Here is a 25,824-nt window from a genome sequence, read left to right on the forward strand (position 1 = left end):
TGAGGTTATCCGGTAAAATTAAGGAGAGTCAAGTGTAGTTTGGGGTTGGACTGCACATTTCAAAAAGTCATCTTGAAGAATGGGAGAGGGAGTTTTACATACACAAACCACTACCTCTTTGTTCTGTGGACTTTATATCCTTTTCCTTTCCTCTAAAATGTTCTTTCATATTCTCTGCTTAGTATTAGTTCTTGTCTATCTCACGTTCCTTTGGGTCTTCTGAAGTTCCTTTTGGTCGCTACTTTGGGAGGCAGTAGTTTGTATAATGTATCAAAGGCATAACATTTCTCAAAATGTAGAAGAAGGAAATTTCATAAACTAAGCGTTTTAGACAGTACATCAGATACCTTGGAGGCAAAACTGTATATAAAAGCCAAATACACAAATAGTACTTGAGTGATGTTGTATATTTTACACATATTTTTGCTTTAAAATAGTAACAGTAATATCCGTAACTGCCTTAAGATTTGGTTAAACTAAAGAACCTCAGAGGGTAAAAGATACTAAACTTCAATGAACCTTTGGCTATAAATTACCTTCAGACTTTCTACATTTAATCTTTTTATGAGGTTGGGGTCTTCTTCAATTTTAAAGTTTAACTTTTATGTGATTCTCAAAGGGTACATTGATACCTTGTGGGGTCGTCTTGGAAGTTCGTAGGGAGCTTGCATAGGGATAGATGTAATTACCCTCTGTTTCAAACAATCTTCAAGTTTGAAAAATTTTTTTAAATTTCTGTTTTGATGTGTAAATAATCACTAAAAAACACAGCTTTGGGGAGCTGAAGCTTTGGTTGTGTATATATTCTTTTGGATACTTGAGTCATTGATGAAAAAGTTTCCAGTCATTGGCTAGAATTCTCCCCAGTGCTTTTTCCAGTCCTGTGTGGTAAGCACTGCTTAACTTTCTTTCCATTTTTCTGTAGTATATGTACAATGTTTCTTTCATTACATTTTTTAGACAAAGATTGTGTGTGTTAAAACTGTTGGTTGCAACTTGTTCTGTTTACCCCTGCTTAAATGTACTTTATGGATATCCATATATGCCAGTTTATATAGATTTCATAGTTTTTAATGTCCATATGGTATTCCACATTATAAATGTACAATAATACATTTTACCGTTTCTCCCCAAGCAATTAGATTGTCTCCATTTTTGTTGATGTTGTTGTTTATTGCGTTTTAATATTTTAAACAACATTACCCTGAATATTGTTGGGTAGAGAATCCTGGGGGAAGAAGTCTGTAAACATTGCTTGTTGCAGGCTGGAATTTATGGGGATAAGGGTCAGCAAATATGTTCTTATATACTTGACATTCTGCGGAGTGGTGAGTTTTCCTGAAGTGCAAGTGCTTCAGCAGAGCTACCTCTGCCTCCTTTTGTTCTCGTTTCCTGTAGGGCAGGCAGAAAAGTGGTTATCTACCTCACAGGTAGGTAAGCGCCTTGGACTTGGGTGCCCAGTTGTGTGAGCTTGGACATAAGCTGTTCGTGGGGCACTGGGACAGTGTAGTGGCTGAGCACCTGGTGTCTTTGGGCCTCTTGGTCCTGGGAGTGATTGAGATGGAGGACAGCTCCTCCTCCTTCTGAGGGGGAGGGAGGCCCATCTGGGTTGGGGTGTTGCCTAGCATCCACACAGGAGGTCTTGAGGTCTTCACTGGACGGGACTGTTTGTCTCAAAACATCCCTGTGTACTGTATCTGTCCTAATTTGTATGAATCTTTTTAGGATAGATTCCAACAAAGAATGTCTATGTCATGGATTATCTTACTACTACAGATGTACTACTATTGTAGATGTACTACTACTGTAGATGTACTACTACTGGATATTTTTAATGTTGTAAATTTTGCCATTTAGGTAAGTGAAAGGTCACTATAATAATAGATTTTCATGCTTTATTAATAAAGTGTAGTAATTGGGTAAATTCCTCATTGTTGGTCTTTTTCAAAAAATTTCCTAACTCTTGCCTGTATGTTTTTCAGATGACTTTTAGAATCAGCATGTCAAAACAGTCTACCCACTACTGGGGTTTTGATTGGCAATATATAGTTTTTATAGATTATTTTGGAGGGATTTGGTATTTACAGTCTTTTCATGTGGAAACGTGACTTTTCATTTATTTGAATCTTTTTTATATTCTGTACTTGTTTCTTTATATAGTTAACATTTTTAAATTCAGCCTATTTAGTTTTCCATAGTCTTAATTGCTATTGGAAAAATACTATTTTTACTGTGCAGTGTGTCAAGGTTTGCATTTATTTGGGTTAAATTTGGGTTTTCCACATTTTTGTTCTTTTAGGCATTTGTCAATTAGAAATTCATAGATATTTATTGCTAGAGGTGTTTGTAGTTGGAAAAGGAAAAAAAAAGAAAAAGCTAGATTATTTTAGGAGAGTTAAATGCTTCTGCTCTTCCTTAAGAAACCCTGTAAGAGGGATGTTGATACTGATTTGGGCCCTTAAAGTGTTGATAGACCAAAATTGACCTGGATACTGATTTGAGCTTTGCTGCTTAATAGCAATGACCAGTCACATAGACTCTCCAGGTTTTACTTTTCATATGCATACAATTAGGATATTCAAAAAGACTTGTTGTTCTACCTCAGTTCTAATTCATTAATGTATAGATTTTGTTTACTTGACAAACTTAGAATTAATTTTTCTAAGTTAAAGTACTAAATTTGACTATTTTAAAGAAAATGTGGGTTGAATGCAAAGAAGTTTAGACTGACTATTCTTTTAGGTATTTAAAAAAATGTATATTATGCTGAATATTTTGTTTCTAAAATACAAATCATAACTGTCACTCTGCATAAAAATGCATCGCTGTTTTCCATTGCTCTTAGGACAGAGGCCACGATGCTTAGCGTGACTCCTAGTCCCTCAAGCCTGTGCTTTCCCCTGCCTCACTCCACCTACTTTCTCTGCCCTTTCCAAAAGCTCTAGTAAATCTGTATTTTGCTTCTTGCAGTTTTTTCAAAGTCCCCATGTATGTTCCTTCACTCTCTTCCCTCCTTCCCTCTGTGTTATTCAGGCCCCAGTTGAGTGGCTCTGGCCCATGGCCGCCTCCAGTTCCTGTGCTTCTCCAGAACCACATCGTCACAGCAGCTCAGCATTCACCTGCTGAAATTGCCTGTTTACTCTGCTGTCTGTCACTTCTTGAGGGCACAGACCATACCTGTCAGAATCGATTATACATTTATAAGTGATATTGAATCATATTAAAACTTGAGTATAATTGTTAAGCATATGGCTGTTTCATTATTATTACTCTTGTTTCCTTTTGATCCTAGGACTGGGCCAATGCTAATGTCAGCAGACAGATCGAGGACACTGTGTTGTATGGTTACTACAGTAAGTACATTTCCATTTCATTGCCTGTCTGGGCTGCTCACCAAAATGTAGAATACAGCTACATATAGACTTTTTATTTTAAATTAGAGTATAGTTGCTTTACAACGTTGTGTTGGTTTCTGCTGTATAACAAAGTGAATCAGCTACACGTATACATATATCCCCTCTTTTTTGGATTTCCTTCCCATTTAGGTCACCACAGAGCATTGAGTAGAGCTCCCTGTGCTGTACAGTAGGTTCTCATTAGTTATCTGTTTTATACATATTAGTGTATATATGTCAATCCCATCTCTCAATTCATTCCACCCCCTCTTCGCCCCTTGGTGTCTATAAGTTTGTTCTCTATGTCTGTGTCTCTATTTCTGCTTTGCAGATAGGTTCATCTGTACCATTTTTCTAGATTCCACATATATGCTTTAATATATGATATTTGTTTTTCTCTTTCTGACTTACTTCATTCTTTATAACAGTCTCCAGTTTCATCCATGTCTCTGCAAATGTCAAAATTCTGTTCCTTCTCATGGCTAAGTAATATTCATTGTATATATGTACCACATCTTCTTTATCCATTCTCCTGTTGATAGACATTTAGTTGCTTCCATGTCCTGGTTATTGTAAATAGTGCTGCAGTGAACATTGGGGTGCAAGTATCTTTTTAGAATTATGGTTTTCTCTAGGTGTATGACCAGGAATAGGATTGCTAGATCATATGGTAGCGCTATTTTTAGTTTTTTTGTTTTTCTTTTTAAAATAAATTTATTTATTTATTTGTTGGCTGTGTTGGGTCTTCATTGCTGGACATGGGCTTTCTCTAGTTGTGGCAAGCGGTGGCTACTCTTCATTGTGGTGCGTGGGCTTCTCTTGTTGCAGAGCAGGAGCATGAGTTCTAGGCGCGTGGGCTTCAGTAGTTGCAGCACATGGGCTCAATAGTTGTGGCCCACGGGCTTAGTTGCTCTGCGGTATGTGGGATCTTCCCAGAGCAGTGATTGAACCTATGTCCCCTGCATTGGCAGGCGGATTCTTAACCACTGCACTACCTAAGGAGTCCCTATTTTTAGTTTTTTAGGGAACCTCCGTACTGTTCTCCATAGTGGCTATACCAGTCTACATTCCGATCCACAGTGTAAGAGGGCCCCCTTTTCTCCACATCCTCTCCAGCATTTATTGTTTGTAGATTTTCTGATGATGCCCATTCTAACCCATGTGGAATACTTCATTGTAGTTTTGATTTGCATTTCTTTAATAATTAGTGATATTGAACATCTTTTCACGTGTCTCTTGGCTGTCTGTATGTCTTCTTTGGAGAAATGCCTGAATAGGTCTTCCACCTATTTTGATTGGGCTATTTGCTTTTTTTTTTTTTTTTTAATAAATTTATTTATTTATTTATTTTATTGGCTGTGTTGGGTCTTTTTTTGCTGTGCACAGGCTTTCTTTTTTTTTTTTTTTAATTTTTTTTTTTCCAATTTTTAATTTTTTTTTATTTTTTTGGGGGGTACACCAGGTTCAATCATCTGTTTTTATACACATATCCCCGTATTCCCTCCCTTCCTTGACTCCCCCCCCTCGAGTCCTCCCCACCCTCCCTGCCCCAGTCCTCTAAGGCATCTTCCATCCTCGAGTTGGACTCCCTTTGTTATACAACTTCCCACTGACTATTTAGTTGTGGTAAGTGGGGGCTCCTCTTCGTTGTGGTGCGCAGGCTCTTCATTGCCGTGGCTTCTCGTTGCGGAGCACAGGCTCTAGGCGCGTGGGCTTCAGTAGTTGCAGCACATGGGCTCAATAGTTGTGGCGCACGGGCTTAGTTGCTCCGCGGCATGTGGGATCTTCCTGGAGCAGGGATGGAACCCGTGTCCCCTGCATTGGCAGGCGGATTCTCAACCACTGCGCCACCTAGGAAGCCCCTATTTGCTTTTTTTTGACATTAAGCTGCCTGAGCTGTTTGTATATTTTGGAAATTAATCCCTAGTCAGTTGCTTCATTTGCAAATATTTTCTTCCGTTCTGTGGCTTGTCTTTTTGCCTTGTTTATGGTTTCCTTTTAATTGTGGTACCACGTTTGAGATGAGTGTTTCCACACCATGAATAAGTAGTATAGAACTCCTCTAGTCATCCTGAAGCTTCCGTAACATACTTTGTTTCACTTAGGTTCACTTGCAGCCCTTCTTTGTGGAGATTCAGTCAAGTTACCTTAAATCTCAGCTCTCTTCCTCCAATACCATTATTTGGTAACTTTTGTTACCACTTTCCCACTTGCATTCTTAATTTTGAAAGTCTCAGTTTTCTGGAAATTTTTAAGTATTGGCACTAGCAGGCTGTACTCTCTGGGAGTTTGCAGCATCAGCCAGTTTAATCCAGGGGTGGTGGTGGATGGGCTCCTCCCTCCCTCCTTTCCTCTCTCTTCGTTCCCTAGTGTTGGAATAGAGAAGCATTTATAATAGCCACCTAAATTTTTCTGAAATTTTCTCTTTCAATAAATATGACTTAGCTGCTTTGGCTCTAACTTTTGTCTCTTCTCCTGATCTAAAATCTACAGGACCTATGAAATTTCATTTCTTTGGTATAGATTTTAGAAATATTTCATGGTATTTTAATATAGAGTTTATTATTTCTAATGGATACTTTAAATATATATCATAAAATTGAAATTGACCTGTTAAGTGAAAACTTTTGAAATGGTGGTATATTAAGCAGAATATTGCTTTTCAGTACAAACTTATTGGCAGAATTTAAATCACTTCTTAAAAAACAGTTTTGGGAGGTAGGGCCTGTCTCCTTTGTAACACTAAGGTGTATTTATGCTGTAGAACATGTGGCAAGATAAGCCAGCTTTTATCTTAGTGCAGTCCGGGTTTATGAACCATATCTTATCATTGAACCTAGAGGCTACTGGACTGATCCATTGTTACCAAGGTTACAGAGACTTCTACCCTGGAATGTTAATTCAGCAGTCTTTCCAGTTGGTTTCCTGGAGAGAATTCAGCCTACAGGAAATGAAATGATCTGTGATTATTTTTCTTAATCCTCCCAAGGATAGTGTGTTTCTAGTGTCATTTTAAATGCATGAGGGAAAGTTAATCAGTATAAATAAGATGACTTAGGGACTTAGAGCTTGATCCTCTGTATAACTTGGGTCATAGAAATATAACTACCTTGGGATAGGTTAGTTGTGTCACTGATCTAGGGAAGAGACTTGTGTGAGAAGCCAAATTATGAATAGAAGATTTCTTGATGACTGTGGAATTGAAGTAAGAAGATATAATTCAGTGATACTAATGGTTGTTGTCATAAAGTTAGCTATATCCATTTTAGCTATGGCGGGTCGGCCTTTGACTTGACTCCGATGATGACCTGTCGTGAGGAACCATAGCTTCTGAGTTACTATCCTCAAGCCCAGCTGTTTCCCAGAAATGCTGGAGATTATCTGACTACCTGTAACATCTCTGATTCTGCATTTTGAGGACTACACAGACTCCAGAGCATCCAAAACACTATTTTTAATTGATTCCCTTCTGTGAGATTCTGTAGTTCATCTAATCTCTCCTGATATATCAACACATTTTCGTTGTCTGATCTTGCCAGGCACTGTGCATGGCTTTCGCATTCAACATTTTCTTTGAGCTTCATGAATGTCATTTTGTGGAGGTATTTTCTACATTTTACAGGTGAAGAAATTGGTACCTAGAGATGTTAAAGATCACCTTGTTACTGAGTGATTAGCCCAGAGTGCATATTATTTCCTAAGCTGGAGCTGCCTACTGTTAAGTGAGCTGCCTTGTAATAAGTTGTTCCGGGGATGTATGTTACCTGTGAGGATGCTCAGCAGCATGAACCCCTGGGGCAGCTTCAGACATCACCTGGAGACCTTTTAAGTAGTGTGGAATGCTCCATTACATCCGGAGAGATTCTGATTTACGTTGGCATTCCATGAATATCACCACTGTTCTTATCAGAGAAGCTCTATGTATTGGAAGGATGTAAGACCCAAGGTGCTGAATTCAAGTTTTCCAAAAATTCTGATTTCCTCTTGAGAGCTCAAGTTTCATTATTAGTAACAAATACTGTCACTTATTTTCTTTAAAGTGACAGACTCACTTTATTCATTTTTGATTGAGTGCCTAGTTCTCCAGTCTGGATAATTATTGCTTTTCTGTCCATTGTTCTTTCCAGTAAAAATGTTCTTTGAAAAAAAAGTGCTTGGCGTAGCTCACAACTGAAATAGCATAAGTGCTTTTCACAAGTACGCTGTTGTGTATACTTCCCCAAACACAGACCACTAAAAAGATGTGCACTCAAGAGTGGACATCTCAGAGTTATTTCTGCTTAAAGGGACTTTCTTGAATAAAAGTGTCCCCTGCTGGGGAGCACCGAGGGGTGAAGAGTATAGTAACTGCTAGTGGAGAGGGAAACAGCATCTGAACATAATTTCACGTTGGGGATACCCTGCAAAAATCTCTGCTGATCCTACAGTCTCGAAACCACATTTTTAAGACACTTCTGTTACCTTCATGTAGCTTTGGGTGTTTTTTTTCTGGAAAGTTTGGGGAAGTGAGGTCTGCTGCTTCTACCCACTGAATACCCCCAGCTGTAGACTATTACCAGTCTTCTTTAACTGAAGCTGCCTGCAAAGGTATGGTCTCCTGGAGCTCATGAAAGGCTGAGAGGGTAGAATTGCTTGTTTCTGCCCCCTTAGCATGTACTCATGGGGACCCTGTACTCAGGAGGAGACTCCCTCATCTGAGGATGTTGTGCTCACCCCAGAAACATTAAAGACTCTTTTTTTTTTTTTCCTTTTGAATGGTTTTTGTTTATTTCTTCATCTGTGTCTTCAAATTTCTGTGATATTTTCTTTTAAAAAGCTTCTCTTGTCTATTTGGCTCTCAGTTCTGTTTTAATCTAATACTTGAGCCTCTTATGAAATTTTTTATTTCTTCTGTGTATGTTTAACCTTTTATCTGAGTTCTATTTTTCGTTTCAAATTTATTTTTATCTTTAAATTCTTTCCTTTTGTTTATTGTAATCTATTGTAAATGTTTACTTTATTCTGTTTTCTCAGACCATCTTGAAAGTTTTAATTCTTTCATCATCTACTTTAATTTCTTTTTAAGTGAATTTTCCTTCTATTTAATCTTTTTTCCTAACCCTTGTTTTGATTTTGCAGTGAGTAAAGGGGTTGTAGAAATGGGGAGAGCCCAAACCAAGAGCAGGGATTGTTCAAGGCTGTTGTGCTAGCCCATCTGTAGTTGTCCTGTCACTTTCTTCCAGAGACCCTTTCTCCTCTTGATGCAGAGTTTTCGGGTTGTCATTTTTTGTGTACGTATAAATTGAGTCATACAGTATGTATTGTTTTCTGTTTGGCCTCTTGAGTGCTTAGCATAACATTTGAGACTTACCTATATTGTTGTAGGCAACAGTACTTTGTGTAATAGTCCATTGTAACCGCATACATAGTTTATCCCTACTCCTACTGCTGTTCAGTTGGGTTGTTCAGCTTTGGCTATTTCAGATCCTGCTGCTGTGAGGCTCATATATGTTTGTGGTGTGTGCGTGTGTGTCTATGCATACACGTATACACATATACACACACACGCTGCATTATTTTCCACTGTGTGGATGCTCTTTTTCAAACAGTCCCAGATAATTAGATATTTAATAAATTCTCACTGTTTGCTGTTAGGCAATTCTGTAGTGAAAATAGGAGAGTTTGCCAAAGTGTGTACATATTTAGATGAGTTTAGTTGTGGATCTGAGGAAGAATAAGATGGACCAAGAAGGTTTCAAATTCTTGTTTCTATGCCAGGCTTTTTAAAGCACCTAAGAGAATTTTTAGGAAGTTTCTCCTCACTCTCTATTGGTTAATTGCTAAAAAATTATACAGTCGTTTTGAACTTAGTATCTAATTTGTGAAGAGTGCCATGGGACCTTGAGGTCACTTAACTTCTCTCTGACTTCTCCACCTGTGAGATGATACTAGAGTAATGCCTCTTCTTCCTAGTAGGAGTGTCAGAGGTGTTAGTGCTGAGTAGGTGTAACTGCCAGGCAGTCCTCTCTGGAACTTCATATCCCTGTGTCCAGCAATCCACTTGTCAGTGTCTAACAAGCTTACCATTTCCAGAACAGCTGATCCTCAATCTGTTATATTGTATAAATTTCCTGGTTTCAGTGAATAGCAACTGGAAGGATAGAGTTGCTCAGGCCAGAAACCTTGGAGCTTCTCTTGACTATTTTTTTGCAGTTTGTATCAAATATGGCAGTATATTCTCTTGTATTTGATTTTAAAAATTTATCCATAATCTGGGAGTTCCCTGGTTGCCTAGTGGTTAGGATTTTGGGCTTTCACTGCCATGGCTCCTGGTTGGTTCAGTCCCTGATCAGGGAACTGAGATCTCACAAGCCATGCAGCGCAGCAAAGCAAAAACAAAAACAAAACCAAAATTTATCCAGAATCTGACCACTTCTCACTACCGTCTTAGTCATTTGGGGCTGTTATAACAAAAGCATCATAGACTAGGTGGCTGAAGCAACAAGCATTTATTTCTGTCAGTTCTGGAGGCTGGGAAGTCCAAGATCAAGGTGCTGACGACCTGGTGTCTGGTAAGGACCTGCATCCTGGTTTGCAGATGGCCATCTTCCTGTTGTGTCCTCACATGGCAGAGAGAGAGAGAGAGAGAGAAAGCAAGCTGTCTCCTATGCCTTCTTACGAGCACTAATCCCATTCCCAAGAGCTCCATTCTCATGACCTAATTACCTCCCATTTTCAAACACCAACGCATTGGAGATTAGGTTTTAATGTATGAATTTTAGGGAGACACAGTTAGTCCCTACCGCTGTGTAAAGGGATAATGAGTACTTCTCTGTTGTTAGGATTGAATGATCTGAGGGTGTGACTTCACACATGGCCAAGTGAGAAGGATGGCAGAGCCTCCCCTCAAAAAACAATACAGAATTAACAAAAGAACAACTTCAGTGCTTTGGAAATCAACCACATACAGTACTGTTTATACTTGCAAACTGGTAAGGACAGTGATAGTGTGTAATATTTTAGACCAGGTCTGTTGCCTCCGCTCTAACCACCTCTTCCCTCCTCAGCTTGGTTCTGTTTTGAAGGAATGAAAAGAAAAATACAATGTATCAAAATTTATGAGGTGCAGATGTAGAAGTGCTTGGAGGATAATTTGCAGCTTTGAATTTCTCTTGAGAAAAACAAGTCTCAGTTGCCTAAACTACTGCCTTATAAACTAGAAAAAGAAAAGCCAACTGAACTCTGAGCAGAAGAAAGAAAATAAAGGTTAGAGCAGAAATCAATGAAATAGAAATCACATATTATACACTGTGACAAACTGGGATTCATCCCAAGAATGCAAGCAAGGTTGGTTTAATATCCCAAAAGCAAGTCATGTAACATACCACATTAATGGAATAAAGGACAAAACCCACAGTAGATACAAAATCTCAATAGATATGAAAAAAGCATGAGTTTTACAAAATCCAGTATCCATTGCTGATAGAAACTCAGCTATCTGGTCACAGAAGGAAGTTTGCTCAATCTGGTAAAGGGCATCTATGGGTAACCTACTTTTGACATTATGTTTAGTGGTGAAGGACTGAATGCTTTTCCTCTAAGATTAGGAACAGGGGAAGAATGTCTGCTCTCGTCAGTGCTGCTCAGCCCTGCCATGAGGATTCTAGCCAATGTAAAATAAGCCCAAATAAATAGATAAATAAAGGCATCCAAACTGCAGAGGAAGAATTAAGACTATAATTTTCTCAGCAGACATGAGATCCAAAATAAATAGGTACAAAATCTCAAGGAATTATATAAAGTCAAATAGAACCAATAAACAAGTTTAGCAGAGCTACAGGATGCAAGATTAATATGAAAACTAGAAACCTACAATTCAGTTGAAATGAAGATGATTCCATTCACAAAGCATCAGAAGGAAAAAAAAAAAAACCTGATAATACATTTAACAAAAGAAGTGTAAGACTTATACACTGAATACTACAAAAAATTGTTGATAGAAATTAAAGATCTAAATAATAGACATTCGTTATTAGTGGATTTAAAGACAAATATTGTAAGGATGGCAGTTATAGCAGTTTTCCCTTAAATTGACACAGTGTTTTCCCTTTCTTTTTCTTTCTTTCTTTCTCTCTCTCTCGCTCTCTTTCTTTCTTTCTCTTCCTTCCTTCCTTCCTTCCTTCCTTCCTTTCTTTTTTTCTTTCTTTTAGAAATTGACAAATGGTTCCTAAAGTTTGCATGGGAATGTAAAGGATCTAGAGCAGCCAAAAGTAATTTTGAGGAAGAATAATGTTAGAGAATTATACTATTAGATTTCAAAGCTTACCATAAAACACAATAAACAAGACAGTGTGATATTGCAGGTACGTAGAGGCGTAGAATTCAGAGACCAGAAAAAAACCCTTACATTCAAGATCAATTGATTTTAAACAGCTGTGGCAATTCAGTTTAATTCATTTCATTTTCAAACATTGTTGGGTAAGTTGGGTAACCACATGCCACAATAACAACAACATTGAGCCTTACCTGACATCATATACGAAAATAACCTCAAAAACCAGAGACCTAAACTATAAAAGTTTAAAACTTCTAGAAGAAATCAAAGGGCGTATCTTCATGACCTTGGGTTAGACAAAGAGTTCTCAGGTATGACACAAAAGCTTTATTTGTAAGAGAAACCTTGATAAATTCTAAGTTATCAAAATTAAAACCTTTGTCCTTCAAAAGACATAATTTAAGAAATGAAGATAAGCCACAGACAGGGAAAAAATATTTGCAAATCATGTATCTCATAAAGGGCTTGTATTCAGAGTATATATACAGTTCTTACCATCACTAATTATACAAAGAGTTAAAAATGAGCAAAATATTTGAGCATACTTTAACCAGTAACAATCTCTAAGTTGCATATAAGCACATAAAAAGATGTGTTCCACATTGTTAATCATTAGGGAAATGCAGATTAAATCCCCAGTGAGATACTGCTACATACCCACTAGAATGGTTGTCTCAGCTCAGGCTGTTATAACAAAATACTACAGACTGGGTGACAACAGTCACGCATATCTCACAGTTGTAGAGACTGGGAAGTGTAAGATCAAGGTGCCAGCAGATTCAGTTCCTCTCTTGGCTTGCAGAGGACTGCCTTCTTGCTGTGTCCTCACATGGCAGAGGGAGGGGGAGAGAGAGAGATCTGGCCTCTCTTTCTCTTATCCCAAGGACCTGAATCACGTCATGGGGGTCCCACTCATGACTTCATCTAAACCTAATTACCTGTCAAAGGTCCCACCTCCAAATACCATCACATTGGAGGTTAGGGTTTCAACCTGTGCATTTTGAGGGGAACACACATTCAGTCCATGATGGCTGTAATAAAAACTAGACTCTATCCAAGATCTGGAGAAATTGGAAAGTTCAGATGCTGCTGTTGGGAATGTAAGATGTGCATTGTGTTGGAAAGCAGTTTTCAGCTTTGCTAAAAAGTTAAACTTACTGTATGATCCAGCAATTACACTGGAAGGATTATACTCAAGAGAAATGAATATGATGTCCACACAAAGATGTATGCAAATTCCACAGCAGCTTTTTTCATAATAGCACAGAAGTGGAAAGAATCCACATGTTCGACAACTGGTGAATGTTTATGTGAATTGTGTTCTGTCCATACAGTGGGATGCGTGATCAGCAGTCTGAGTCAGGGATCAGCAAATCGTGGCATGGTCATGGGCCCCTAAATCTAGACACCTATTTGTTTACTTGTTGTCTGTGGCTGCTTTCTGTGCTCTAACATCAGAGTTGACTGGTTTGACAGAGATGTATAGGCTGCAAAGCTGAAAATGTGATCTCACCCTTTACGGAAGAAAACCTCCCAACCCCTGTGCTTAGTGAAAGAAGCCAGATGCAAAAGACTGCATCTTGTGTAATTATATCTATATGAAATGTCCAGAAAAAGCAGATCTCTAGAGACAGAAAGCAGAGCAGTGGTTGCCTCAGACTGGGGGTTGGAGTGGGATTAATTGCAAACTGGCACAAAGCAGCTTGTTTGAGGTAATGGAAATGTTCTAAAAATGGGTCATAGTTACCCAGCTGTATACATTTGCTAATAATCATTGAATTGTATAGACTTAAAATTCGTGCATCTCGTGATATGTAAATTATATTACCAAGTTTTGGGGACAAATATTTAATGAGCAAATATAAGTCAAGAGAGGAACGCAGAGCTGAATATGATAGGCTATCAGCACAGGACAGCTGCTATTATTATGACTTAAAACTTGAGGGGACTTGCATATTTATGATTTGTTTTATTTTCTAGAGTTGGAATCTTATCCTTATTTACAGATGGGGAAAAAATGAGGCTGAAAAGTTATGAGGTACCAAGGTTTATAAATTGGAATGTGATTCTTTGTGTATCACACAACATGGCTTCCAAGAATAGTCAGTTAGTAATGCTAATTTGCATTATGTCTTCTTTATATACTGTTATTTCAGCTAATGTTTCTGTGTAGCTTTGGAGTTAACATTCTAGTTATCATTAATTGACACGCAGTTGTGAATTGTACTATAAATTGCTTAGCCTTTTCTTTGACCATGTAATTTAACAATTTCTTGTTATAAAAATGACATTGCAGTGTAAACCTTGAAAAAAACACCATAGAGAGAGGAACCAACCAACAAAAGTAGTCCTTAAGGGAAATGTCTGTTCTTTGGCAGACATATTTTAAATTAGAACCTGTGAATGATTTTATTCTCCAAGTTCTATACTGTCAGTTTTAATCACTTTGCTGTACTATCAGCAATGGTACTAGTTATCTGTTGCCATGTAACAAATTAATCCCAAATTTAGCAGTTTAAAACAACAAATGTTATGTCACCCTTTCTGTGCGTCAGGAGTCCAGAAGCAGCTGTCAGTTGGGACAGCAGTGTCTCAAGGCTCTGCTGGAGGAAGCTGACTCCTGAGCTCCCTCGAGTGGGCATAGGTGGCCTCAGGTCTTGGCTGTGTGTCCTCAGCAATATCAGTTTCTGGCCACATGCACCTTCCATAGGGCAGTTCACAAAACGGCAGAGCAAGCTGGAAACCAGAGCCTTTTAGTAACTTATCCCCTACTTCGGTCATACTCTCTTGTCAGTAGTGAGTCACTGGCCCAGCCCACGCTGAAAGGCAGGGCGTGAACCTGGGAGGTGTTGGGATCATCAGGAGCATTTTAGAAGCTGCGTACCACAGCTGCCTTGCAAATGTTGACAGCTTTCATGTTTACTCAACACGTAATACTTTTATACTTGCACAGTATGTATAAAGCATGCAAGGTTTGAGGTTTGAAGTCTTCTATGTGCCTTTCCCTGATGCCATCTCCTCCCTAGCCCGCTTAGAAATAACCACTGTTTAAATTGTCTGTGTTAATTCCTTGCTTGCCTTATATGTTACCATGCTGTATCCTTAGTTTTACATTTTTTGAACTTTATATGAAATTACTTGCTTGTTTTCATTCAACCACATGTTCCTGGGATTCATACATGTTATTGCATAAAGTGTAGTTTATTTTCATTGTGTATGACATGATCAGTCTGGTCATTTGGATTTTTTGCTATTAAAAATTATGCAATGAACATGTTTGCACATGTTTCCTGTTGCATATGTGCAAAATATACATACATATAGTATAGTTGATGGGTCATGAGATATGCGTCTTCAGTTCTAAATGACAGATCATTTTTCTAAATATACTAGTTTAAGTCCTGTTAGGAGGATATTAGCCTTCTAGTTGCTTTATACCCTAAACTTTGACATGGCCATGTATTTTTAGTTTTTGCCAGTCTGGTGAGCGTGAAATGATCATTCACTAATCTGCATTTCACTTACTTGGAAATGAAGTTGCGTGTATTTTAAGATTTATTGGCTTTTTCAGTTTTCTGCTTCAAGTGCCTTTTTGCAGTTGGGTTGTGTTTTTCTTATTGATTTAAGAACTTTTTTTATGTACTCTGAGTAGCTCATAAAGTGTTTCTGAATATTTTCTCTTTTTCCCACTAGAATTAAGATATGTGAGAGTAGGGAACGTCTGAGTTTTGATTTAACCATGTCTGTGACCCCTAGAATGATACCGGGAAAGTACTCAGTAGATATTTGTTGAATTGAATGCATTTGTCAAGGAAGATAATCATATAAGGTTTGTTTCTTTTTTTAGTTCTTCCAAGTGATGTGTTACATGGAGAGATTGTTCTTAAAGCAACTTTGCATTCCTAGGATAAACCCACATTGGTCATAATGGTGGCTTTTTAGGTTTGTTTTTAAATCTTCTGCTGGATTTGATTGCTTCTGTCATGTGTAGAATTCTTTTAAAAATTGATTCAGAGGTGAATTGGTCTGTAATTTTCCTTTATTTTACTCTCATCAGGTTTGAGTATCAAGACTGCTAGCTTCCTAAAGTGAAAAGAGAAGTGCTCTTTCTTTCTGTGTGTTAGAGAATGCTGTGAACCGCTGAGCACTACCGTATGGTTCTTTGCTCCCATAATCTGTTCACGTGTTACTGGTAACTAAGGGATAGAAGTGAGCATGGCAGTTTGCACTAGTATTCCTAATGAACCATTCACAGAACTTTTGCTTTTCACCTTGCAGCTGAGCTCCGCTGTCTTAGAATTCTTAGCAGCCGTATGGGAGTATCCAGCAGGGATGAAACAGTGATTTCGTTGAATTAGGAGGTGTGATTTCTACCTGACTGTTTTGGTCTCCTTATTCCATTGAGTGAACAGGCAGTGATACTTACTGTCTCAGCTGGAGGGGCAGGTGCTGATTATTGGGGGAAGGAGGGGAAGAGAAGTGTATCTTGAACCCAGGGGACTCTGTGGCACCTCATGATGCTTCCATGTTCAGTGGCAAAAACTGAGATCTTTTTCACACACCCCTCACAGACAGCACCACCAGGGGCTCAGGATGGCTAGGGAATGAATGTTTGGGGTCCCCCATGTCTCCTACAAAATTCTATCTCAGGAATTACACCTGGCTGCTGTGAGAAGATTGGAAATGCATGGCTTAAATAGTATAGTGGGTTTTTAGTCTCACTTAAAATAAGCCTGGAGAGAAGCTCTCCAGGGCTGGTACGGCAGCTTCACGAGGGACGTAAGCTCGTTTCCTCTCTGTTCTCCATCTTTAGTACCTGATTTCTACCTTCAGGTCAGCACAGAGTCTAAGAGAGTGACTGGAATTTAAGCTATCATGTGTCCATTTCAGGCAGAAAGTGGAAGGAAGGGACAAAGACCAAAAAGGGAGTGAAAGGAAAAAGGGAGCCAAAGGAAAATGGGTACTGTGTATGCAGCTAGCAGTCTTGACCCCAGATAGCTTCAGCTGGGTCAACGGGATAATTTTAGAAGGCTTTTAGAATTCCCAGAATATCTTTGTATTTTGACCCTTTGAAACAAAAAGCTTTGTCATGATTAACTATACTGTTACAATATCGACTAAGTTATTCTTTGTTTTAGCATTTTCACTGGTAGTTGGGAAGAATAAAGAATGTCTAAAAATTCAGAAGTCTAATTTGAGTTAATTTTTGTGTGTTATAATTAATGATGCAGTTTTTAAAAGGTAGATTGTTTGCATATATTTAAAAAATCATAAGAATTATCATGTATTCTTTGCTACAGTTTTTGTCTGTGGCCTTTTAAGAGTTGATGGCTTTCTGTTCATTTGTTTTTGCTAAAAAAAAGAACTTGTTTTATGAGTTTAATTTTTGCCAGTTTCTGTGGACGTGAGGTTTAAAATCTTTTTCTCAGTGTGTTTTCTTTGATGTTAGTGGGACTATCAAACCAAGTAGCCTGTTTATCTTTTACTTCCTAGTAGCTATCTTTTAACAAAAACATTTACAAGGAAAATCATATTTTATAAAGATGTTAGGATATGAGAATGTCGACCCTGTTGGAGTTAAAGATGATTCTCCTTAACTGAAAATAGCTATCAGTTTGAAGTAGAACTTTTATTTTTCAAAATAAATTTATTTATTATTTATTTATTTATTTGTTTATAGGCTGCGTTGGGTCCTCGTTGCTGGCTCTCAGGCTCTAGAGCGCAGGCTCAGTAGTTGTGGCACACAGGCTTAGTTGCTCCGCAGCATGTGGGATCTTCCCGGCCCAGGGATTGAAGCCATGTCCCCTGCATTGGCAGGCGGATTCTTTTTTTTTTTTTTTTTTTTTTTTTTTTATTATTTTATTTTATTTTTTTGGGGGTACACCAGGTTCAATCAACTGTTTTTATACACATATCCCCATATTCCCTCCCTTCCTTGACGCCCCGCCCCTCGATTCCCCCCCACCCTCCCTGCCCCAGTCCTCTAAGGCATCTTCCATCCTCGAGTTGGACTCCCTTTGTTATACAACAACTTCCCACTGACTATTTTACAGTTGGTAGTATATATATGTCTGTGCTACTCTCTCGCTTCGTCTCAGTTTCCCCTTCACCCCCCGCCCCCTCCCATACCTCGAGTTCTCCAGTCCATTCTCTGTATCTGCGTCCCTGTTCTTGTCACTGAGTTCATCAGTACCATTTTTAGATTCCGTATATGTGAGTTAGCATACAATATTTGTCTTTCTCTTTCTGACTTACTTCACTCTGTATGACAGATTGTAGTTCTATCCACCTCATTACATATAGCTCCATCTCATCCCTTTTTATAGCTGAGTAATATTCCATTGTATATATATGCCACATCTTCTGTATCCATTCATTTGTTGATGGGCATTTAGGTTGCTTCCATGTCCTGGCTATTGTAAAGAGTGCTGCAATAAACATTATGGTACAAGTTTCTTTTGGGATTATGGTTTTCTTTGGGTATATGCCCAGGAGTGGGATGACTGGATCATATGGTAGTTCTATTTGTAGTTTTTGAAGGAACCTTCAAATTGTTTTCCATAGTGGCTGTACCAACTTACAGTCCCACCAACAGTGCAGGAGAGTTCCCTTTTCTCCACACCCTCTCCAACATTTGTGGTTTCCAGACTTTGTGATGATGGCCATTCTGATTGGTGTGAGGTGATACCTCATTGTGGCTTTGACTTGCATTTCTCTGATGATTAGTGATGTTGAGCATCTTTTCATGTGTTTGTTGGCCATCTGTATGTCTTCTTTGGAGAAATGTCTATTTAGGTCTTCTGCCCATTTGTGGATTGGGTTATTTGCTTTTTTGGTATGAAGCTGCATGAGCTGCTTGTATATTTTGGAGGTTAATCCTTTGTCCGTTGTTTCATAGGCAATTGGCAGGCGGATTCTTAACCACTGCTCCACCAGGGAAGTCTCTGAAGTAGAACTTTAAAAGCGGTTTCTCTGTTTCATGATAGTGGTAGCAGCATTTTTTCCCCCCATTTCCAGATATATTGATATAAGCTCAACTTGGCATTGGAACTGATCTGAAACACATAAAGATGTTAATTTAATTCCTTTTTTTTTACATTTTAACATTTACAGGCTAAAGAAAGACATCTTTTTGAAGAACATTGAGAAAGAACAGTCAGGTAACCAGAAGATAGCTTGGAATGTGGTGTCAGGGAAACAAAGACTTAGAGCAGCGCCAGACTGAGGGGATGTTGCAGAATCTCTTCAGAATTGTTTCTTCCCTACTTCCTTCCTCCAGGTGTTCATTCCTTGAAACTGTCTTTTTTCTGAATATTCCTGCCAGCAACATGTGAGAGTTTTCGTTGCTGTACATCTTCATGTCTCTTTATATATAGATAGTAGCTGCCCCAACCACTTTTTTGACTTGGGTCATAATGAACCACTTTTGCTAGTTCTCAAACTTCCTTAAGTTCAATCCTAGAAGATGTACTCTGGTGTCTGTGCAGCTTTTACTCCGCTTAAGGTCTGTGAGGGTCCTCCTCATCACATGTATTCATAGTTTATTCTTTTGTATTGCTGTATGCTAGTCACTTGTATGGCTGTACCACCCAGCTTATCCGTTCACCTGCTGATGGACATTTGTATCATTTCCTGTTTTAGATCACTGTTAATAATGTTGCTGTCAACTTTCTTGAGGTGAATCAGACCCGATGTTGTTTACCTCTCACATATCTTCAGGAGAACCTGCTTGCGTGGCTGATCCTTGACCAATACCTGGGAACCTGGCCTTTGGATGTTCCTTAATGTTACTGATTGATAAATGGTTTTGTACAGCTGAATATGGCATGCAACCACACTGTTCAACTTGTTTAGATTGCTTGGGCACGTGATTTATGGTGAACACCTGCTTTCCTTCTTGGGGTCTGTACTTTTGGTAATCATAGCTGGTCACTCAGGCAAATGTGCCTATATTCTAAGTCCGCAATAAAAGCCCTGGACTCTGCAACTCAGGGAGGCTTCTGTGGTCAAAAAAGACTTTGCATATGTTGCTGCACTTAATTGCTGGAGGAATAGAATTGTTCAGTCATATGGTGGGTATATGTTTAACTTGGTAAAAAACTACTAAACAGTTTTCTGCCGTGTTGTGTTGTTTTACACTCCCTTTAGCAAAGTATGGGAATGTCTGTTGTTCTTTGTTTTTGGTAACACTTGGTATTGTCAGTTTAATTTTAGCCATCCTAGTGGGTCTGTAGTATCTCATTGCGGGTTTAGTTTGCATCTTCCTGATGCCTCGTGATGATGAGCACCTTGTTAAAAGTGCTTATTGACCATTCTGTATTTCTTCTGTGGTGAAGTATTTGTCTTTATTATACCTTGTTATGCTAAAGGAGTATGATGGTAAGTTAAGGCATTTGCAAGATCATTGATCACACAGGTTTAGGAATACCAGGAACGCTTCTGAAATAGTCATTAGGCTGTTTGGCTGTGTGAAGGCCAAGGCTACCAAGTAGTAGACACAAGTGATGTACTGAGGCTGAACCCACACCTTACTGCATCTGTTAGTTTATCAAGATTTTTGGCATGTGGCTGTCAGCCCACCAAACTGTTGTCCTAATTCAGGGTTTTTCCTGTTCTGTACAAATTATTTGATTATTTCAATCATAATATTGGTATGGTGTTAGGGTGATGTCTAGTACTTTACTTTTTATGTTTAATTTTTTGAAGCTTTTAGAATAGTTATTTTGGTTACCTTTTTGAATACTTGTTTATTTCCACTGGCTCTTAGATTTGTAATAGAAATGTTAATACTAACTACTCTCTGGTTTGTAGTAGAAGCACCAGTATTCATTACCCTTAAAGATTTACTGTCGATAGTAATTTCTCATAATATTAAAAGACTGCATAAATTTCACTAAATATCTGTAGTGCCAAAATTCAGTATGCTGACAGTCATTTTGTGATTGGTCAGTATAAATTAGCTCTGACTTTTCTGTAAGTTATTTAGCAACCTATTTTTCCTGAGTTTTTTTTAACTATGTTGTATTTAGTGGGGGCTGTTTCATAAGTGGTCTCCAGGTAAATGAGATAGTACTAGCAGGTGTTTAGATCATGTTTAAAAACTCTATAACTCATACAGTCATTCCTTCCAAGAGAATAAGTGATTCGGGCTTTATTATGCATTACTAATAGATGCTTTATTTTTCTAATAAAGGAGTATAATGATTATCATCCTGTGGTTGCTTTATATAATTATAGAGTTAATATTTTCCATGAACTTATGTCTATGCAAATAAATGTAAATACATAGAAGATTTTAAGGCCAGTTTCTTAGGTAGGTTTGTTAAGTCTCAAAAAGTTGTTTATGTTGCTTTTATTTAATTTAATTTTATTTTTTAAAGTTGACTGCTTAAATCTTACTTTTTTAAAATAAATTTATTTATTTATTTTATTTGTTTGTTGGCTGTATTGGGTCTTCATTGCTGCACACGGGCTTTCTCTAGTTGAGGTGAGCGGGGACTACTCTTCATTGTGGTGCGCAGGCTCCTCATTGCGATGGCTTCTCTTGTTGCGGGGCATGGGCTCTAGGCACGTGGGCTTCAGTAGTTGTGGCACATTGGCTCAGTAGTTGTGGCTCACAGGCTCTAAAGCACAGGCTCACTAGTTGTGGCGCATGGGCTTAGTTGCTCTACGGCATGTGGGATCTTCCTGGACCAGGGCTCGAATCCGGGTCCCCGGCATTGGCAGGTGGATTCTTAACCACTGTGCCATCAGGGAAGCCCCTGTTGTTTTTATTTTAAATACTGTATCTTTAACTGTTCAAATGTTAAGTTCTGTATTGAATTAAAAGAAATATTTTGATTGACTACTGGTTGAAAGTATCTTAAATCTAACATTATTTTAAAGCAGATAGAAATTCATATCAGTTAACTTTGAATCTGATTTTATTGTTTTACTGTTCTTACTTCTTTATCTTGATTTATTATAAGATCAGTTTCATAATTGCATATTTTAAACTTAGATTGGGGAAATGATTTGTATCAAAAATACAGTATCAATTATAGCTGTTTCTTTGACATGAGTGACTGGAAAATATGTCAACTGTACTGTTTAAATGAGATGGTTCACAGAAAGTTCTTCGCACTGGTGAGTACATAGTAAGACCTGAGATGTTAGCTGCCACGATTTATTGGCACAGTTACTATCATGATTATTGCTAAAAATTGCCCCATAGTTAACTTGAATTATGATTTGTTATGTAATAATGGTGTTGATTTCTTGGAACAGAGGTCAGAAAATGCTGATTTGGATATTACATGTATGTGTAGATTTATGGGTCTGGGGATCAGATGGGGGGTGAATTTGGTTTGTGTGTGTGTACATATATTTATGAAACAGTTATTAATTAAGTTCATGTGTTTTTATTTTAACTTAGCATGTTATTTCCTTCCACAGCTTTATATTCTGTTATATTATTCTGTGTGTTCTTCTGGATCCCTTTTGTCTACTTCTACTATGAGGAAAAGGAGGATGATGACACTGGGAAATGCACTGTAAGTGGCTCTAGTTTAGAGGCCTCAGTTTAGGGGGAAAAAGATTATTTCCTCCTTTTTCAAAGAATGATGTGGCTTTATTTGAATTTATTCTAGAGCAGTGCTGTCTAATAGAAATACAATGTACACATGCACCTCAGTGTTCATTGCAGCACTGTTTATAATAGCCAGGACATGAAAGCAACCTAAATGTCCATCAACAAATGAATAGATAGAGAAGATGTGGCACATATATACAAACGAATATTACTCAGCCATAAAAAGGAATGAAATTGAGTTATTTGTAGTGAGGTGGATGGAGCTAGCGTCTGTCATACAGAGTGAAGTAAGCCAGAAAGAGGAAAACAAATACCATATGCTAATGCATATATATGGAATCTTAAAAAAAAAAGAAAAAAAAAATGAACCTAGGGGCAGGACAAGAATAAAGATGCAGATGTAGAGAATGGTCTTGAGAACATGGCGGTGGGGGGAGAAGGGGAAGCTGGGACAAAGTGAGAGAGTAGCATTGACATTTATATACTACCAAATGTAAAATAGATAGCTGATGGGAAGCAACTGCCTAACACGGAGATCAACTCAATGATTGCTGATGACCTAGAGGGCTGGGATAGCGAGGGTGGGAGGGAGGCTCAGGAGAGAAGGGATGTGGGGATATATGTATACATACAGCTGTTTCACTTTGTTGTACAGCGCAAACTGGCACAACAGTGTAAAGCAATTATACTCCAATAAAGAAAAAAAAGAAATATAGTCCACATGTGAAATTTTACATTTTCTAGTAGCCACGTTAAAATAAGTAGAAAGAGCAGTTGAAATTATTTTTCATGACACATAGTATTTAATGTAATATGTTCCAAGTATTATTATTTCAGATCATCAAAAACATATTGTTAATGAGACATCACATTTTTTTTCACCCTCTGTCTTTGGAATTTATTGTGCAGTTTACACTTACAGCACACCCCAGTTCCAACCAGCCATATTCCAGGAGCCACGGGAGTCGTGACTGTTGTTTTAGAGCAGGGGTCAGCAGACTTGTTTCTGTAAAAGGCCAGGCGGTAAATACCTTAGGCTTTGTAGCCACTTAGCTCTGTGGTTTTCATGTGAAAGTAGCCAGAGACAGGGTTCAGCGAGCATGATGCAAAGTAGGATGGGGCTGCGTGTGGCTCACAGGATGCAGTTTCATGGATGTAAAGGAGGAACACTTGCAGACTAGTCTTACTAGTCTACGGTAGCACCGATACAAAAACTTGATCAGTAGAGCACACATGTATGTCCAAAACTGCAGACCAAGGTCACTTAAGTCTTGGTATAAAAATCTTCACTAAAACATTAGCAGATAGAATTCAGAAGCATCTTAAATGTACATTAATACAGCAGAACTGAGTTGGGCCTGTCTCTAGATTACATTGGTAATTTAGAATCAGCACATCTATTAGTATATAATAATTTAATAGGTCCTTGAAGAAATTGTATGTTGAAGGGTATTTGCCAAAATTGAACACTTTATTTCTGATTTAAAGGAAAAAAAAGCAGCATAAGAGGAATAAATTTCTTTTGTCTTTTTATTGAGTTATAAGAATTCTTTTTATACCTTGTTTTTGTTTTGTATTTAAATATACAAATAAATTTCACTCAAAAGCCAGCATTATGCATAGCTATGCTTATTAAAACCTTAAAGCATTTGCATTAAGATCAGAGCAAAGTACATCAACAGTATTTTAAATGATTCACAGAGTGGTAATCAGTGCAATTTGTTAGATAAAAAAATACTATGTTTAAATATTTATAAAGAAAGTTGAATTATTGTTTGCAGATACTATGTAACTCTGTATTTGAAAACCCAACATATGTAAGGTAAAGTGGCTGGTCACCAATTTACTGTTGAAAACTGAATGAGACAGATGCTTTCTCTCTTCACTTCTTCTAAAGCGCATCTTCCCCATCCCTTTTGGTTTTGACCCTCCTTACCTTTGCTTTAGGTATTTTCCTGAAGAGTATCTCAGCTCCTTTGTGAGTAAGAATTCATCATATAAAGCATAAAGTTAAATTTGTTTTTAATGATGCCATCATCTGTCTCGTGACACTTATTTATTATTTTTTTTATTTTTTGACCACGTCACACGGCATGCAGGATCCTAGTTCCCTGACCAGGGATCAAACCTGTGTCCCCTGCAGTCCTGCAATGGAAGCACAGAGTCCTAACCACTGGACTGCCAGAGAATTTCCCCCTAAAGTTAAATTGTAAAAGGTGATATTTAGAGACTTCATTAGGCTGAGAGACAAGTAATGTTTTCTTTTCTCACTGATTTACTAGCTTTTCCTTTGAGATTAACTTTTCCTTCCATATTTAGAGTGTCTAGTTTGTTTTTCTTTATCTTTGGATTAACTTATGGGTACCAAGCAAAGCACAGACTTTAAAGACCTGAATTCTTGGTTTCAAGTCCTTGTTTAATCCGTTACCACCTGTGTGACATACTGCAAATTATTTAAACTCTGGGCCACGGTTTGCTTATCTCTAAAGCAGAGATGAGAACACCTTTCTCAGGGATGTTATGAGAATGAAGTGAGTTTACATATGTAAAGTTCTTATAACAGTCCTGGCATGATATGTGCTTTATACACACACACACACACACACACACACACACAATAAGTATATATATGTTTTATATATAGTATATACCTACAAATGCATATGTAAATTAAATGTTTATTGTAAATCTTACTTAACTCATTTTGGTGAATTGGGGTACAGGCATTGTAGATTCTGATTGCTCCCTGTTTAGAGGAATGTTTTATTAAATATTCTGGTAATTTTACTAAAGTAAATTAACTACTATTAATTCTCCAGTATGGTTTGTGTACTGCTTTTCACAAGGTCTAACTATTGAAAAGATTTTAAAAATCTAGTGTAGTTTGAAAGATACTTAAGATATGGTATATACATTGTTTTTCTTTAAATTTTAAGATTTGTTTTTCAACAAGGGGGACTTTACACAGTTGAATACAAATGTACATTGGATATGAAAGTGCTGTTACACTAGAGGAAGAATATTTTATATATATATATATATTTTAGACTATTTTATATTTTAAAAGTCTTAGTAAATAGAATATTTTTTCTCCCTTGACATCTAGCAAATTAAAACGGCACTCAAGTATACGCTGGGCTTTGTTGTGATTTGTGCACTTCTTCTTTTAGTTGGGTAAGTTGTGATTTTTGTTTTCCTGAAAATGGAAACAGCATTATTTTAATAATAATAATTAATAATAATAATAATAATAATAAGGACTCATTCATAAAAGTCTAGGAAAGAAAATTTTAAAAATCTAAAAAAAACAAGCTACCTTTTATATCACCAACAAGCAATAACCGTAATTTACCTTTCTGCCTACATTGTTCTGTCTAGACATTCTTTATGTGCTCAAATACATGTGGAAAGCCCGTTCTCCCTTACACCCTCCATGTTGTAATTTTACACAGATGTGCTTACATTTTATGTAACTCTTGGTAATCCGCTGGTTGACATCTCTTCAGTATAGCGACTGTAGATCCATCAGTTTATCTGTATTGCAT

General features: G+C 37.7%; 1 protein-coding gene across 3 annotated transcripts in view; it reads left to right on the forward strand.

Annotated features, from left to right (window-relative positions):
- The window catches only part of LMBRD1 (LMBR1 domain containing 1), a 107,465-nt gene that overhangs the window by 12,376 nt on the left and 69,265 nt on the right, over positions 1–25,824 (forward strand). Inside the window, exons 2-5 of one of the 3 annotated variants that reach the window (XM_057738488.1) lie at positions 3,293–3,353; positions 22,144–22,241; positions 24,227–24,257; positions 25,386–25,453. In XM_057738488.1, the coding sequence (XP_057594471.1) occupies positions 3,293–3,353; positions 22,144–22,241; positions 24,227–24,257; positions 25,386–25,453 (258 nt within the window). The remainder of the gene's footprint in view (positions 1–3,292; positions 3,354–22,143; positions 22,242–24,226; positions 24,258–25,385; positions 25,454–25,824) is intronic. The other 2 variants (XM_057738487.1, XM_057738489.1) reach the window with 2 other exon arrangements.

This window comes from Hippopotamus amphibius, chromosome 6, assembly GCF_030028045.1.
Source record: "Hippopotamus amphibius kiboko isolate mHipAmp2 chromosome 6, mHipAmp2.hap2, whole genome shotgun sequence".
Taxonomy (NCBI): Eukaryota; Metazoa; Chordata; class Mammalia; order Artiodactyla; family Hippopotamidae; genus Hippopotamus; species Hippopotamus amphibius.